Below are 17,555 nucleotides of genomic sequence, written 5' to 3'. Positions count from 1 at the left end.
TTCTTTCACAGCATCAGGTTCTTTGTTAAGATGAACTTTATAATAATAGTTCTCAGTCTCAGATGCTGTAGACAGCTCTCTAAGACCGCAAGTTTCAAAGAAAGTGCCAGCCTACACAGAAGGAGTTTCTCCATAGATCCAGACTAAAAGAAAAAAAATTGCCGAAACGCCTCACATTTTGTCTTGCATGGTAGTTAATAGTTTATACTTTGTCACCTTTATGAGAATGAAAATTTGAATACCTCACAGCACCCAGCACAATTTATTGCAAGTGGTAGAAATTAAATAAATGTTTATGTAATGGATGAATGAATGAATTTCAGTTAATTTTGCCACAAACTAAAAGTTACATCACTGTTCTTTAAGAGTCTTAGTTTAATAAAAGTTGATACATACAGTAAGTGAATTCAGATAGTTCCACAATTCCCATAATCCTGTTTACCAGAAGAAAGGGTTGGGTGATAGAATTTGAACAAATGCTATCGTCTTGCCAATTAGAATGTTCACTTGAGAAATAATCTTAGAACAAATTCTAGTTATCAGAATTGTATCTGGTCCATGGGGTCACAAAAAGTCATACATGACTGAACAACAAATCTGTCAAAGTATAGCAGGGTCCTGTACTATGTATGGCAAACTAATGCCCAGACCTGTGAGTTGATGCCCAAGAAGCATGTGATAATAGCTCGCATTTATTTAGCACTTTGAAGTTTATATTGTGTTTGCTTTACAGTGCTATGAGATGGTCTTGAGAGCTGCCCAGGAACTAGAATCCTGCTTTGGCCCAGGTGGCACAAGTTTCACACAGTGCTCTTTTTAACTACAACATCATGTAGAAAAAGCACTTCGAAGTCAGAAAACTGGGGTTTGATTTGTAGCTTTGCCATTCAGTTGGGCAACACACTTCATACCTCAGTTTCCTTATCTGTAAAGTGGAGATAATAATGCTTGGGCTACCAAATTGAAGGGTTATTATGAAGAATGTGGTTTGTATACTAAAAGCACTATTTAAATGAAAGGGTTTTTTTTTATTAGCAGGACAGTGCAAGTAAAATGTTTCATAAAAGTAAACCTTCCCTAAGATGTCTTTAAGAAGAATAATTCTTAGGCAGCTTGGTGTGTAGCAGGTAGTGAGCAGGCCTCAGAATCCAAACTAGCTGGATATTGAGTGACTCTGGGCAAGTTACTTAATTTCTCTGTGTTTCTACACAAATACGAAACAAAAAACAATTGCTGATCTGCATTTGTAGAAGAAATACTGGAACTCCCCACACTGATTAAAATCATAGGTCTAGACTCAGAAAGGTACTTTCCATAAGAAACAATGCAGCATATGTGTTTTCCCAGTTACTAAAATGAGGCAGTTGTTAACAAGTACAAATTTTGCCTCCCTGTGAGCATTTTTATATGCTGCTTTTGCAAGCAATAGGAAAAAGCGCCCTCTTGTGAAGAAAAAGAATATCGAAAGGTTTCTAACCTCTAATACAGCACAGGAAAAGATTATGATAGTTGTAGGTGTATATGTCATTTTGAAATGCTGCACATTTTCTAATTTGTTCTTATGGAATTCTGATTTCCAGCATGAGACAGAGTAAAGCACAACACTTGTTGGTATTAGTTAATTTTCATCCTGCCCAAAAAATGCATTGGCACATTATAGAGCACCACACTAATTGAATCTAGAGATTGCTACTGTGTTGTATAATAGAGATGTGTAATTGAAAAAAATATTATCAGGTATTTACTATGCAGATACCACTGTGCTAAGCACGAGGGATAAAGAATTAAAAAAAAAGCTACCTGCCTTCAAATATCTGCTAAGGATTATTCTGTAATTCCTGAACTTATTCCTATGAGATCATCAGGAAAATAAAGTTTTTATATTCTAAAAAAAGACCCTATTACCTGGATCACACTCTGCAAGTACAATTTTAAGAGTCTTGTTGTACTAATTAAATACACTAAAGTCTCAGGCCTTATTAATTAAAAATACGTAATAATTTGAAAAGAAGTTAAGCCACAATTTATTTTTATGCTATGAAGACCATTATAGGAAATATTTAGCTTTACAATCTAAATGTGAAATAGAGGCCGATAAAAATGCCCATATATGAAAAACTTAAATCCTCTATCATCTTGATTGATAGTAACAATAGACTAACACATAGACTAATCAAAGTTTTATTGAATTTAGTTACTCCTTAGGGAACATCCTCACAGTGTCCAGATACTAATGAATCATCACATAATGAGTTTTTACTATATATAAATAAGTACAAATTCATGCAGTGCCAAGCACATACATAACTATGGAGGGGAGATGGATGCCTGGAACTGTATGTTAATTATAGAGAGTTTCTTGGACTGGCTAATTTTGAGCATGGAATGACAGAAATAGAGAAAAGGCATTACTCCACTCTGGAATCCTTACTGTGTCTTTAGCTCTCATATTCAACTCCGGATGAGCATCTTCTATTCCATGAAAATTCTTTGCCTAGTTTAGAGGAGTCCCAAGGTCGCACTTCAGGACATGCTGTCCCATAATACTTTACAGAGATCCAGTGCCTTTTCTTGCTAACAGTCTATGATATGAACTAGATTGTTTGAAGATATAGACCAGCCATTTCCATCACCCCAGTGAAGATGAAGAGAATAAAGGAAAAAGGATTAAATTATCCATGGAAAAAGATATAAGGGTCATCAACAGTGACTATTAAAATACTAAAATAAGCTATAAAATTTGAAGACCTCTAGGTTGGTTTTGAGGGAAAACTGATTAGACACAGGATAGATTAAATATACTTTTGTAGTCCCTTTGGAATTAAAAATGAATGCAATTTCCCCATGCGTGCTAGGCTTTAAAGAGGCAGTAGCCTTTCCCTGGGAACTTTGTTCAAAAAGCATTTATTAAGTACCTTATATATGCCAAACACAACACTAAATGGTGGATAAATGATTGTGCAATAATGAGCAAAAGAAATCACTCCTTTCTCATATTCATTACACATTTCATGTGCAGAGAAAAAGTCTTACTCATGTCAGGCATGAAATCATGTACTCAGGACACTAGGGAATTACAAATTAGCATGCTTTCCATTGCTTCTCCCTATATTCCATTCATTTGTACTTAGCTTAGTATCTAAAACTCTACAGGTGTCATAGTATTAAAAATATACTGTCCTCCAATGTGAATACATACTGGCCATATCTTACTGGTTTTTTACTATGCCAGGGCAAACTTGTTTTCATTTTTCCTAACCCCAAAGGCTGATCAACAATACTTTGTATGACAGGAATCTGATAAATTTCTCCAGACCTACCTATTTAACTAATCTTCACAAAAGTCTTACTCTTTAGCCTCCTCATAATGTAGACGTGACCGTGAGTTTCCAAAAGGCATGCGAAGCAGAACACTAAGTCCTACGAAGCTAGAAAGACTTTAAATTTGGGCATAGCAACAGATTGAATGTCTGCCATTTGAGGTCAGTGAGAGCAAATTTTAGAGAGATTGATCATCAAATTGGCTGCATAGTGATTAATATTTCAACCAATTCTCAAAGACTAATTACTAAGTTGCAGAATAATTGGGATCTCCTTCAATGGAAGTACTACCTGCTCACAGTGATAAAACCATAAATCTTCAAAATATTGAAGTCTACTTGACTACAAGTGAAAAGAGGTTTGAAAAACATTGAGAAATCACTTTGCCATTCATCCTTTTATTTGGGGTCCAAATCTGTGATTTCATCAGTGTAGAAGTTTCCTCCATTTCCGAAGATAGGCAATTTATCTGTACTTTAAAAGTCTATAGAATTGCCCAGAGCACATGTTCACATCAATAATTAATGTTGTCAGAGTCAAAACTTGAACTCAGGTCTTCCTGACTCCAAGGCTAGCCCTCTAGTTTCACTAAGCCAAAATGCCTTTATTGTTATTCAACCATTATCTAGATTTTATATAATATAATAAATATAATCTATATAATAATAGTGTTGTTATTGCCATTAAGTCACTTCTAGAGTGCTTTATGGTTTACAAGCCTTACAATTCTAGGAGGAAGATAGTGGAAGTATTATTTCATGTAAGGCCATCAATGATTTTAAAAGGGTAGCAATTAAGCAATTGCTATAGGACAGCCTTACTCAATTCTTTCTGCCAGGTTTTCCTTAACTCAAATCAGTGTAGCTATTTTCTGGGAGCTCTGCACAGTCACTTTCATTTATTATGCTTCGCATTTATACATTCTATGAGAATTAAAAGTGACAGGCTGTGTTTCCTGATAAAGAACTAGTTTTGAGCAAATACAAACATGTTCATCCAATTTTCGTTGGGTTGTGCACTGGTCTATCCCTTTATTGTCAAGAAGACAAATCTATTACATTCATCATCATCAAATCACATTGATTCAGCTACCAGATTAAGCAGCCGAACATTAGGAATCTGGAAACTGAGTGAGCTGACTCAGCCTTCACATACCCTGCAATCATTCTGGTCATGAACATATGATCATGGGTGTTGGTAAGAGGAAATCAGGACAAAAGAACTCTGAGAATTCTAATTATATGTCAGTATATTTCCAAACAGTTATATATACCTGTATCTTCAAAACTGTGTGCCCTTTTCCATGCCGTCTTGGGGAGGGAGGAGGGGAGGGAGGGAAGAAAATCTGGAACTCAAAATTATGTAGAACCGAAAGTTGTAAACTAAAAATAAAAAAAATTTTAAAAAACTGTGTGCCCTTAGAGGACCTGATGTGAGAAGTCATCTATTCTTTATTCCTTTCTCTTTTCCATAATAGCATAGTATCTGACTAACTGATGTTGGTCTTTCTGCACTACAACATAAATAGATGTTTTAGGGAAACCCATTGTCCATCAAGCTCCACCTGGGTAGGCAGATTTTATGATTATCTGTTTGAATATGAAGTATGGAATGAAGCCCACTGATTTTATTTCACTGTAGATATTTGTGCATTTTGACATCTTAAAAGTGGTTATATCAAATAAGAAAAGAGGAAAGATGTGTTCTTTAGGTTAAGACATTGCAAATAACCCTTAAACATGCTGAACTATTATCAGCCATTAACAGTACAACATGAATTAAGCCAGACACTTAGCAGAGTTTGGAGGAATTGAGAAGTAGGACCAGTAAGTTTAGTTGAGAGAGGGCCACTATATCCTTGACTTGATGGGGAGGGAAGTTCAAGCCCAGAAAAGACATGCAGTGGAATGCATCCACACATCCTGGGGCCAGCCAGAATAAGGCTTGTAAGCCTTAGGAGCAAGAATACAAATAAAGGAAGAGAGGAACGAAGAAAAGGAATGGGAAAGGCACAGAAAAGGAATTTTTCTTTACAATTTTGAAACTATTTGTTGCACACCAAAGTTACATATGATAATACATATAAAGCAACTTAAAACAGAATAGTTATCAACATCCTGCCTAACTTCCTTGGTTGGCTGAAAAATGTAACCAAGTACGGAACCCTGAAAAACAAAATAGAGCAAACAGAACTCAAATGACTCCATGAGACAAGAAGAATTAGAACAAAGTTACAGTACCCACAGATACTTCTAGTATACAAAAAAACACACTCAGCTAGGTTCATAGCCGGTCACTCCCTGGCCTTGGGAGTAATTTGTACGTTTCAGGGAGATGAGATTTTTTCTAACCTGCTTGTCTATTGTTGGCCTCAATGGTCAGAGACAGTAGACTCTGTTTTTTAGTTGACATTGACCAAGATCTGGCAAAGGAAGGCAAAATGTAGGCATTAAAGCAGAGTTCCATTTACACTGAAATGGAAGTTTGTTCTAAAATAACATTTCTCAAATCAAGAAGGGGAAAATACAGTGCCTCTTCTCTCTCTACTATCATAGCGTAAGTCAAAAATATTTCACCCACTGAGGAAACTTTACCATAAGCCATCTTTCTAGAAAGATGAAGTAGGAAGAGTTTTATACTTGGAGTCACGTGATCTGAGTTAAAATCCTAGATCTGATCTTGACTATGTTAAGTGATCATAAGTCATTTAAGCTTTCTAAGCTTCAGTTTTCTCACCTCTAAAATTAAAAGAATCATGCTTTCACAGGGTGAGGAAAGCAACATCACTATATAAATGGCAATTATTAGCCATTGGTCCTCCTAACAGATTAAGTCGGCTGTGCATGAATGATTTTATTAGATTGCTTTCTCCCTTTAATGGAGAAACGATAATTCTGAGCCCATTGGAGAAGGAAATATTGTTGCTAAAAGAGTAGGAAAGAAGACAAAAAGTTAAGGCTGGTATTCAAGATACAAATTTTTATTTGTATAAATATACAACTCAGCATTTCATTTGTATAGCACCGAACTGGGGAGTCAGGGAGGTTCTGGTTTTCATTTGGCCACTATGTAGGAATAAGAGTTTACGCAAATCATGTAGCTTTGCTGGACCTCAATTTCCTCATCTGTGAAATGAGGGAGTTTTAGTGGATGAACTCTAAAATGTATTCCAGGTCTAACATTTCATATTTTTTTTGGTTCTTAAATGAAATGTGGGAGATCAGTCACCTCAAATGGCATTCAGGGAGTGATTACCAATATTCTCAGCATGTTTTTTGTGGTAGCAAAGATCTGGAAACAAAGTAGATGACCATAGACTGTGGAATGGCCAGAAAAATTAGGGTATAAGAATATAATAGAATATTATTATGCTTTAAGGAACAGAATGATGAAAAACTTGGAAAAATGGAAAAATTTACATGAACTGATACAAAGTAAATAAGCAGTGTCAGGAAAACAGTACACAGAGTATAACAATGTAAATGGAAAGAACAACCACCACAAAACTATCAGAACTGAATGTTGAGCAGTTATAAAGAACAAATGGCTCCAAAGCAAAGATATGAGAAGTCATCTTCCCTTCCTCCTTTGCAGAGGTCAGGGTCTATGGATATGAAACATTATATATAGCTTCAGGTTTTATCCATGTGCTCATCAGTTTTAATGGTGTTTTTTTTCTCTTTTCCTTTTTCTTTTTTTAAAAAATAAAATGTGGTTCTTTTTGAGGAGATAGGAGAGGGTTATAAGGGGAAATCTAGGGCATATAAAAACAAAAGAATGTCTCTGGTGGTTAGAACTTTCTTTTCTGGGTCTTTAGTAGCTGTAAACACTGAAGAGGCATTTGAAAGCTTGAATCCCCCATTAGACTGTGAGCTCCTTGAAAGCAAGGGTTGGTTTGAGGTTTTTTTGCTTTTCTTTGTAGTTATCCCTTCCACATCATGACTTTCCCCATTGTGGTTTCAGTATATCACAGGTCAGCATAAGAAATTAAATGGGAATTTGGGGGGAGTTTTGCAGAAGCCAGAGACAACATGCGAAGGTGGATAGATGATACAGAAAAAGTTTAGAAATTCAGAAAGGCATAAAATATATGTTTAGTGTTATATAATATCAACCCAAATTTTACAATAAGGTATTGTAAATACCCCATAAAGGAAAAAGAAAAAAATCAGAATTTTTTTCTGGTAGGAAGGGAGGGCCAAAAATTTTTATGCAAATTTTCAAAATCAAGGTGATGCTGTGCCCCTAACCCCCACCATATGGAAGGGATAGCTATACAAGGTTTATTCCACTAGATGATAGCTTTCCTGGTTTGGCTAGAAGCAGTGCTGGTCCGTAGGGTATTGCTACTTCCAAGTTTCTTGGGTTCGCCCACCCATTGGGTAGTAGTTGATCAGCCATTGGTGTTGGTTGTGGCCAAACACGACTCCAGGAGACCAAAGATGAATCATGCTTCCCACCTCTTGGCAAAGAGAGATAGTAGACCAGAGGTGTAGAATGAAGTGTACATTTACAGACACAGTCATTGTTGTTTGTCTTTTGTTCTCAAGGAGGACCATGACATTATCAAGATGATGCCATGACTTGCAAATAAATTGGATTTAAGTGAGGAAGGGCTGTGCAAGGTCACCAGCTTCACTTTCTTCTCCAGTCATCTGAGTCCAGTGGCAAGACATAGATCAGGACCACTGGAAATGACACAGTCATTGTGCAAAAGAGGGCTTCTGTTTTGGGATTGGGAAGAGAATTGGTGGGAAGTGATAGTGATGGAAGAAGGAGGAGGAGGAGGAGAAGAAGAAGAAGAAGAAGAAGAAGAAGAAGAAGAAGAAGAAGAAGAAGAAGAAGAAGAAGAAAAGAATATCAATGAAACATTTTTAAAATACAGAGATGAGAGCAGAAGGAAGTTCAGAAGGGGACAAAGATAACCTGAGAAGTTTGTTGTTGTCCTATTGAGTTTAATATACTAGGTTCTGATTAATGGAAATAATGAATCCTGTGGTCTCATTATTTGCATTTGCAATGCATATTTCCATTGAGTTGGAACTAGTTACCATATTTTGTATAATTATAACTTCAAATAGTAAGAATTGGAATACATGTGACCACTTCATGGAATTCATTGTTCCACACTAATCAGGACCTATGCCTTTTACAAAACTATGTAATAGACACCCACAGTTTCGTGTTTTCTCTTTTCTGTTTTTTTATATATTGAAATGTTCATTTTTTAAGTTCATTCATAATGAAAAAGAAAAGTGTAAAAGCAAGTTTAATTTATTAATCCTTAATTAACTTTAGAAGTGATTTTAGGATGCAAACAGTAATGAACTGGCATTTTTATAATATATTTAAAATGCAAGCTGCTTATTTTGAAAGCACAAATATTCCTACCTCAGAAAAGACTCTCCTCTCCTGTTTACTTTTCTAATCACCCGGTCTTCATCCTCACTCTAGAGCAATAAACCAGCCAAATTGCATTAGCTTTGGATTTGTTTGGAAAATTACAGATACTTGAAACCAGTGTCTATGAAGACTTTCTTTGCAATCAGAACCTGGATGTTGCTTACATAAAGATGGTCATGAATAGGTCTGAATTATGCATTGATCCTTTCCACTTCTACTTCCAGTACCACCCTTACCCTTCACAATGATCTCTGAAGTCTCCAAAGTTCATTTACTCTTTTTATCCATTTGCTAACATCCATCTCTCCTCTGATACCTAGATTGTGTTTCAGGCAACTTTGGCTACCCACTTTCTTGTTATTTCCCCTACCTCTCAGGCATCCCTGTTGCCAAGACCAGTGGACTTGACTGTCTGGAGTCCTGGTTGGGTTTGATCACCTTTACTTACTAGATGTGTGATAGCTCTCTCTGGGTCTCAGTTTCCTCATTAGTACCCCCTCAGCTGGCTAGTACCCCCCCCAATAAAATTATCTTGTATCTATTTTGTATGTGGATATTACATATATCATAAGTATGTATATAGATTACAGTATGTGTGGTATATACCCTGATAAAGAATGTGAACACTTTACGCAAAGGAACAGTTCCTTCTTTGTATTCCCAGCACCTAGTACAATGCCTGGGACATAGTACGTATTTAATACTCTTGAATAATAATAACCCTTTTCCAAAAGGAAAATAAAGAGTTTTTTGAGGTATTAGCGTCATAGGCTGTAAAGGATCTTAGATGTCTCTCGTCCAACTCCATCATTTCACAAATGAAAATGAGGTACAGAAATGTTTAAAGGACTTGCATGTGATCACTCACACAGGTAGTGATCATCAGAGAGAGATTTGAACCCAGGTCGTCTGTTTGCTGAGCCCCTTCCACACGGCATCACCGCTGTCTTCTATCGTCTTTCTCGTACTTCGTTTTGTTTTTCCAGCCTTCATTCCCAATTGCTCCTTTTCCTTCGCCCTCTTGCTACCCCGTTCCCCTGCGTGTGCTTTTTCTCCCTTTGCGTCCCTCTTTCCTTCTCAGCCTAATCTAGCATCAGGTTCAGCTCTTTCACTCTCCTGCCGCCTGCCAGTCCCTTCTGTGTGTACCTGCCATGCAGTCCATCCCTCCTGCCTATCGGTTCGCTTCATCCAGCCAATGGAGAGTGGAGGAGAAATCTGCGGTGGCCTCTCTCAATGCTATTGATACATGACAACGCCCCGCCTCTCTAGTCCCAGCCCGAACAGCCTGCAGTAAAAGAGGAGCGCGCCTTCTCAGCAGGTGTCTCTACGTTACTGGCCAGGGCTGCATCCCCGGAGCCACCGCGCTGGATATCGGCTAGAAGACTCTTGCAGTCCCAGCTGGAGCTTGGTAGGGGGTAGGTCACGTGCCCAGGAGAAGGGCTGGAGGTGGGATCTGCCGAGCGACTTCTGCTCCTTCCCCCGAGTCCCAGCAGCTGGCATTGACCGCAGTCGTCACAGCAATGGGGTGTTCCAGCAGCACCCAGACCCAGTCCCAGGAGAGCAGCAGGCCAGTGACCAAGACCGGTGTTACCAACGGACTGAAGCAAAGCGGTGAGCAGTCAAGACCCCGTCCCTCTCCTCTCATTCCCCCAGCTTACCGGGAGTCTCCATCTTCCATCTCCTGTCGGGACCCCGGATCCAGGGAGCTTGGGCGGTAATAACTTCTGACCGTCCTCTGGGGGCGTCCCAAGGGAAACTTAATGAAAGAGCAACTTGTGATCCCTGCTCTGTCCAGGTGATTGGCTAAAAAGAGTTGGTGATATCTATTTCCGAACCTGGAAAAATAGAAAAAGATTTGGCCCCTGACAGATTTTTTTTTACCTGAAACCTGATGACCTGTTTGAAAGAGAGACATCTACCAGAGAAAAACGGTGCTTTTCTTCCTTCCTTCTGTCTTTCCTTTCCTATTCTATTTCCTCCTCCTTTCTCCATCCCCTTGTAGCCCTCTGGACCAGCTTTCCCTGGGTTTCTTTGTAAGCAATTTATGTTCATTCATTTTTACTGTATTTTAAAATAATCACATATGATTGCCAAGTAGTGGAAATTTGTCTTTTTTTTTTCTTTTTTTTTTTGGGCAGGGCAATTGGGGTTAAGTGACTTGCCCAAGGTCACACAGCTAGTACAAGTGTCAAGTGTTTGAGGCCAGATTTGAACTCAGGTCCTCCTGACTCCAGGGCCAGTGCTCTACTCACTGTGCCACCTAGCTGCCCCAGAAATTTGTCTTAATTGTGAAATAGGGTTAGCTAAGAACCTCCCCCCTTTTTTTCCTTAAAGGGGTGGCAAGGGAGAGTCATATCATAAATTCCACTTAGCATATGCATTTTTCCAAGAGCCAGCCAAGGTTTGCGGGTAGAGAGTGGGTCTAGTCTCAATCCAGGAAGCTCCACAGGGTTTCAAGCGCTACCTCTGACACATACTAGAGGTGTGGCCCTCCGCAAGTCACTTAACTTCTGCCCCACCCCCAACCAACCCTCTGAGACCTTAAATTGTAAGCAGAAGTTAATCCCCAAGAATATTTTAATTCCAAAATATTTGGGAGATCAGAGTAAGGTAAAAACTCACTTTTATAATTAGTAATGCCCTGTGGTCTCTCTAAATTTTTCTGTAAGGAAAGACTTGCTACCCATTATTACAGCAAAATTTTTTCTTCCTTTCAACTCTTTTTTAGTTTCCAAGCTGAATCTTACTTGAAAAGTTTTTTCATAAAAACTTGACTCCATCACTGTTATGGCAAGCAAGTCATTAATTTGACAACCAATATTTTCAAAGAATGCAAATACACTTGGCCAATATTTTCATTTTTAAAGCGTTTCCTGATATGCCTAGTAAAGTACAGTGGAGAGAACAAGGTAATTGTAGTCAGAATTCCTTCAATCTTCTCTAATACCATCTCCAAAGCTAGATTTAGTTTAAAATCTTTATGTAGTACAGCTTCTTTCTGCAAAAGTGGACAAATCTTTCCTTTTGAGCTATCAGAAGAGGGAACATAAATATCTCACTAATACTGGTTTAATAATTATTTATTAATAATTTAGTCCTTTACTTCTTTGCTTAGGCTAGAAGACGCGTGTTAGTGGGAGATTGTTTTCCCTACTGCCACTTAAGGGAATGAACATAATTTGTATAAAGCTCCATATCCCAAGGTTCTTTGTTTATTTGTTTTGCTTCTAGAATAGACATAATAAAACATGATGAAATTTTGAGATAATTTTTCAAAAAATGTATCCAAGAAATGGTTTCAAGACTTTAGTTGCTATGAAGTTTGATGTAGTGGAAAGTCCTGGATTTGGAGGCAAAAGAATCCTGGCTTTGGGTCCTTACTCAGTCTCTTACCAACCCTACGGCCATTGCTGAGTCTAGCTTCTTGAACTTGAAATATTCAAGTTCAAATACTCTTGGAGTCTCAGTTTCCTCATCTATAAAATGGAGATAATAATTTTGCACTACCCAACTACCCATAAGGTGCTAGTAAAGATTAGGCTGCATGTAATTTGTAAAATATAAATGGCAGAACTATTGTCTTCTGGGAGCTGTAACTGTTGGGATAAATAAGGCAAAAATTATCTGTAGTTGGTACACTTTTTGACTCAAATACACTTAGTATCTTTTTCTCAATACCTATCAGTGAAATTGTATAATCATAATTTGGTATTTAGGATGTGCTTACTTTGCTATTCTGCTTTCACATAATTCTCATTGGAAGATATGTTCTGAAATCTATAAGACAATTTGGGAAAACAAATATAGTTAAGTACGTAGATGATTTCAGATTAGCTTATATAAAATACTTATAAATTCCCTAATGCATGAATCAAATCAGCCAATAGGTGTTTGGTGTGTGCATTTTGCTTTTGATCACCAGGCAGGCAATACTTAGACATTTGACACTACTGTATATTCATCAACTTTTCAACTTAATGATCTTTGGAGGCTTGATAAATAATTTAAGCAACGGAAACAGGCATTAAAATTTAAACAAGGTATACTGAAACTCTGTTTAATAATATTTAATTTTTTCCTCCATCCCATTTCATGTAGCTCTCTACCCCTTTGCTGTAGAACAAAACATTACACAAGCTGCCCCTAGATTTTGAAAGGTTACAATCTAAAGTTTTTATATCTGTAGTTTAGAATTTGGAACACATTTTACCACTGAAACAACGGCATACATGCTGTTCAAGAAACATTTCGATTTACCTAAACTTTGGGGATGCAAAGACAAAGCAAATGAAATAGGCCTGTCCTCTGAGGAGGTTACATACTTTGGAGAAATCAATATGTAATGCATTTGAAGCATTGTACTGAGAGTATTTTAGAATCTACCCACTACTACTCATATTTCTACAGGAAACTCCATTTAGAGTTCTATCTTGGGATGACAGAAATCCTTCAAATTCCATAAATATTCATTAAGTAACTGTTTTCCCCCAATTAATCAACAAGTATTTATAAGTACTTATTTTGTGCTTTCAGAACACCATTTAGATACTGGGGAAGGTACAAGATACAAAGATTAGATACAACATAGTCCCCACCTTCATTGGGCTTATAGTCTAGCAAGCAGTACAACTATTGGACTGGACTGAATTTGTTAAAATCAACCCCTTCTGTCCCAAATGCAGGTAATCATCCCTTTGGCTGAACTGAAGTCTGTGAACTCATTGGAAACTTCACACAGAAGGCATTTAATAAATGTATGCTAGATTGAATTGTTTTCAGATGACTTCACTTCAATAAATATATTAAGTCCTACCAAGTGCAAGGCACTGTACTAGGCCCAGAGATATGAGACAAAAAAATTTGTATTCATTCCCCATCCTCCCCCATTTTACAGGTGAAGAATACCTGAGCCCTCACTTCTGCTTGGTAGTTCTTCTAATACCTTCTCTTATTCCATCAGTATCTCATTCACCACCCTCTTTCCTGAAGTTCTCAGTCTCATCCCATTTTTTGTATTTCCCATATAATAGATGACTTAAGTTCCTACTTTACTGAGATTGAGACCATTTGATGGGAACTTCTTCAACTCTATTCTTCAAAACGTGACTTCATTGTCACCCATTCACTCCTTCTGGTCATAGAAAGGTAATTAGTCAGTCAATTAACAAGCATTTATTAAGCACTTACTATGTGCTAGGCACTATGCTGAGCACTGGGGATACAAAGAAAGGTAGAGACAGTTCCTGCCCTCTGGAATATTGCATTCTAGTGAGGGAAACAACACGTAAATAACTAGATATAAACCAGATAGATACATGGAAGGTAATCTCAGAAGGGAAGATACTAGGAGATGGGGTGACGGGGATTTCTTACTAAGTAGGTGGGATGTGAGATGAGTCTTAAAGGAAACCAAGCAAACTAAAAGGCCAGGATGAATAGGGAGAGCATTCTAGGTAGGGGGAAAGGCACAGAGGCAGGAGATTTAGTGTTATGTTCAAGGGCCAGCAGTCAGAACCAAATCCTTAGTTTTGGGCCCTCCTTGTTCTGCACCGAAAGTTTGAATAGTTCAATGTAAAGAGTGCTAGATTTGGAGTCAGGTAGATCTGGATTCAAATTCTTCCTCCGACTAGCTACGTGACCCTAGGACATTCACTTAACCACTCTGAGCCTCAGTTTCCTAGTCTGTAAAATGGAAGTAACAGTACCTATAGTGGCTGCCACACAGGGTAGCTCCATGGCTCAAATGAGATGGCATACATAAAAGGATTTTTCAAACTATAAAGTGTTACATGTATCTTTTGTCATTTTTCTCATGTTTTGGGCACATATTAGGTACTTTACAAATGCTTGTTGGTTGGACTCGTTTTCATTGAGAGTGTCCTCAATTTGTAAGTTAGTTATTGTCATTAATATTTTACAAGAATAAATTTGACTAACGTTTTGAATGGTAATTCATGTTGTATTATAGAAATTGACTCAGTTTTCATTCTTGAGAATTCTTATTGAACAGGTGCTAATCTTTATTTTGAGGTATAGTAAACCTTATTTTCTCTCCTTCCTTGTGGGGATTTGGGTGGCTTAGACCTGCAGGTTAATGTATGTTAATGAAATGCCCACCATGCTTTTCTCCCTTTTTCTCTCCTCCCTCAGGAGAAGGATTATTTTATACATGTTATCCTTCTTTCATTTACTTTATTAAATGGATGTAACCGGTTATAGATGCTGTCACTTCTCTATATTCTTTTCATATCAGCCATAGAAGCCACTAGCAACAGTTCAAGGGGAGGGTTAGAATGGGACATGGAAATTCAGTTTCCTCCCCGTAGGAACCCTACAGGATATTGCACACTTTCTAATTGGATGAAAAATTATCCAGACTGAGCCTTTAATTTTTTTATATTTATAGGTATACACACAACTTAATTTCTTGTTGTAGATACAAGTTGCAAGTGTAAAGTCATTTTACAGAAGGAATTCTTAATAACAGATGCATGGGTATATTTCAGAGGGTCCACAAATTTTTTTTTAAAAAATTTCAATAATTGTATTTCAATATAAATAGTTTCCTTTGGAATCTTAATATCTTTTATTCATTTGTAAACATTCTGAAAAGGGATCCATAGGCTTCACCAGACTGCCAAGGGACCCATGATACAAAAAAAGGTTAAGAATCTGTGGTTTGTAGACAATGCCCTGTGATTCTGATCACATCACTCACTGCTCAAAAATCTTTAGTGGTTTCCCCATTGCTTACAGCATAAAATATAAATTTCTTAGGACGGCATTCAGGACCCTCTGTAATCTAGCTTCATTCTACCTTTATAGCTTAAACTCACACTGATGCCCTTCACCACATACTCAAAATTCCAGTTAAATTGAACTCCATGATTTCATACAACATTGTCTCTGTTCCAAATGTAGGCCATTCCTCGTGCCTAGTCCCTTCTCTTCCTATCTGGCTCTCTACTCTTCACCCCTCCCACCAAGCTGAAAGTGCTCCTTCCTTCCCCATTGACTGAGTCTCCTATATATTATTAGAATTATTTGTGCATATACATTAATTTATCCATTCAGCAATTTATTAATCACTCACTGTATGCAGAGCACTATGCTGAGAGGAGATATAAAATTTAGATAAGACACATTCCTTGCCGTCATAGAGTTTACAGCGTATTAAGGGAATAAGACCAACCCAGATAACTATAATACAAAAATGTATATTTTATGTACTTAATATATACATGATACATTAAAGAGTTACTATACCAAAAAAATCATGGGATTGTAAACACTTTGAGTGCAGGGAATGTGTCATTTTTTTCCCTTTGTATCTCCAGGCCTAGTATGGTAATTTTACATTAATAAATATTTATTGAAATAATTCAATACAATCCAACAGGCATTTATTGTATTCAAGGCACTGTGCAAAGTTTCCATTGATTTCACATATCTTAATTTAGCGAAAGGCAATTTACATTGCATTTGGAATAGAAAAGGTTAGCATTCAGAAAAAGCCAATCCAACCCCACAAGCATTCATTAAGCAATGCAAAATGATACTTCATCCCATCTTATCCTGCTAGGAGTACTCTTGCCTCTCCAAGGGACCTTTCCTTCTTTTCAAAATGTCACAACTCATTAAAGGAAAATGAACAGAAAAGACAGGAAGGAATGACAAAAAAGCAGGAGAGCTTTTGGATTTATTATAAGCCTTTTTTTAGAAAAGAGACTGTAATGAAAATAAAGGTGTGGGGATTCATAGGCAGTCACCATTTTTCTGTTCTGTGTATATGAAAATATTAACTTTTTTCCTCTAGAATTTGTTCAGTACAGAATTTAAATAAGAAAAGACAAAAAAGAAAATATCACAGCTTAAGAACTGGGACAACTGTCTGTAAACAGGGAAGGACTTTTTAGCAAGTTTAAGTTAGCTCATGTTTACATTTTGATAATCAACAAGAATACCATGTTTATTTTAACCTTCAGTCTTTCTTGCCTTCTGGCATCATTGCCAAATGGTCTTGAATTCCCTAAGTGTATGTAAATTGTGCTTCAAATTTCAAGATGCAATACTTGTTCAATATTTTCACAGAAAGACAATTCTTCACTTAATTATTCTTTCTCCAACCATTGCAATAGGACTATAGCCAGGACTCTGATTTTCTAATAGATTTTTACCATTTACGTATAGGATATTTTTGCTTGTAGCTATGACTTATATGAAGCTTAAATTTGGTTAAAATGCTACTGTGTGCCCTAAAATCCCTGAGGCATTAATTGCATATGTCCTAGAATGGTCTGTCCTTTCTTTAAAGTTTTTCCACAAGCAGGACTTTTCTTTGCATTATGTTTCAGCCTTAGCATTTAGTTTAGCATTCCCAGACTACTACCCCCTCCCCTTCAGATGACTATCAATCTTCATGGTCTCTTTTACTTACATTGAACAGCTATCGATGACTTTTTTTTTTGCTATGTTTCAGAGTGCATCATAGAATGGCCTGGAAAGGTTAGGGATTATCTGGTTATAAGACCACAAATTTAAAGTTAAAGGGACCCTAAGGTCATCTAATTCAATCCCCTCAATTTTAAAGTTGAAGAAACTAACGTCTAGGGAGGTCAAAGGGCCCGCTCATGGCCACACAGCTAGTTAATAGCAGAACTGGGATTAGAACCTGGTGCCCAGACTCTCATCAATCAGCAGGCATTTATTAAGCAAGTATTGTGTGCCAGGCACTTTGCTAGGTGCTGGGGATACAAATACAGAAGTGATAGAGCAACTATTCTCAGTGAGCTTACGTTTTATTGGAATCACCCAGAGCTCTGTACTCTACC

The 17,555-nt window shown here is 37.3% G+C and overlaps 1 protein-coding gene across 1 annotated transcript in view; it reads left to right on the top strand.

Annotated features, from left to right (window-relative positions):
• Positions 1-9,991: 9,991 nt before the first annotated feature.
• The window catches only part of ERICH5 (glutamate rich 5), a 29,869-nt gene continuing 22,305 nt past the window's right edge, over positions 9,992-17,555 (top strand). The window contains exon 1 of the mRNA XM_036742039.1: positions 9,992-10,335. Coding sequence (XP_036597934.1) covers positions 10,245-10,335 — 91 coding nt within the window. The 5' untranslated portion in view covers positions 9,992-10,244. The remainder of the gene's footprint in view (positions 10,336-17,555) is intronic.

This window comes from Trichosurus vulpecula, chromosome 1 (assembly GCF_011100635.1).
Source record: "Trichosurus vulpecula isolate mTriVul1 chromosome 1, mTriVul1.pri, whole genome shotgun sequence".
Lineage (NCBI taxonomy): Eukaryota > Metazoa > Chordata > Mammalia > Diprotodontia > Phalangeridae > Trichosurus > Trichosurus vulpecula.
This window is presented reverse-complemented; position numbering and strand designations above follow the sequence as displayed.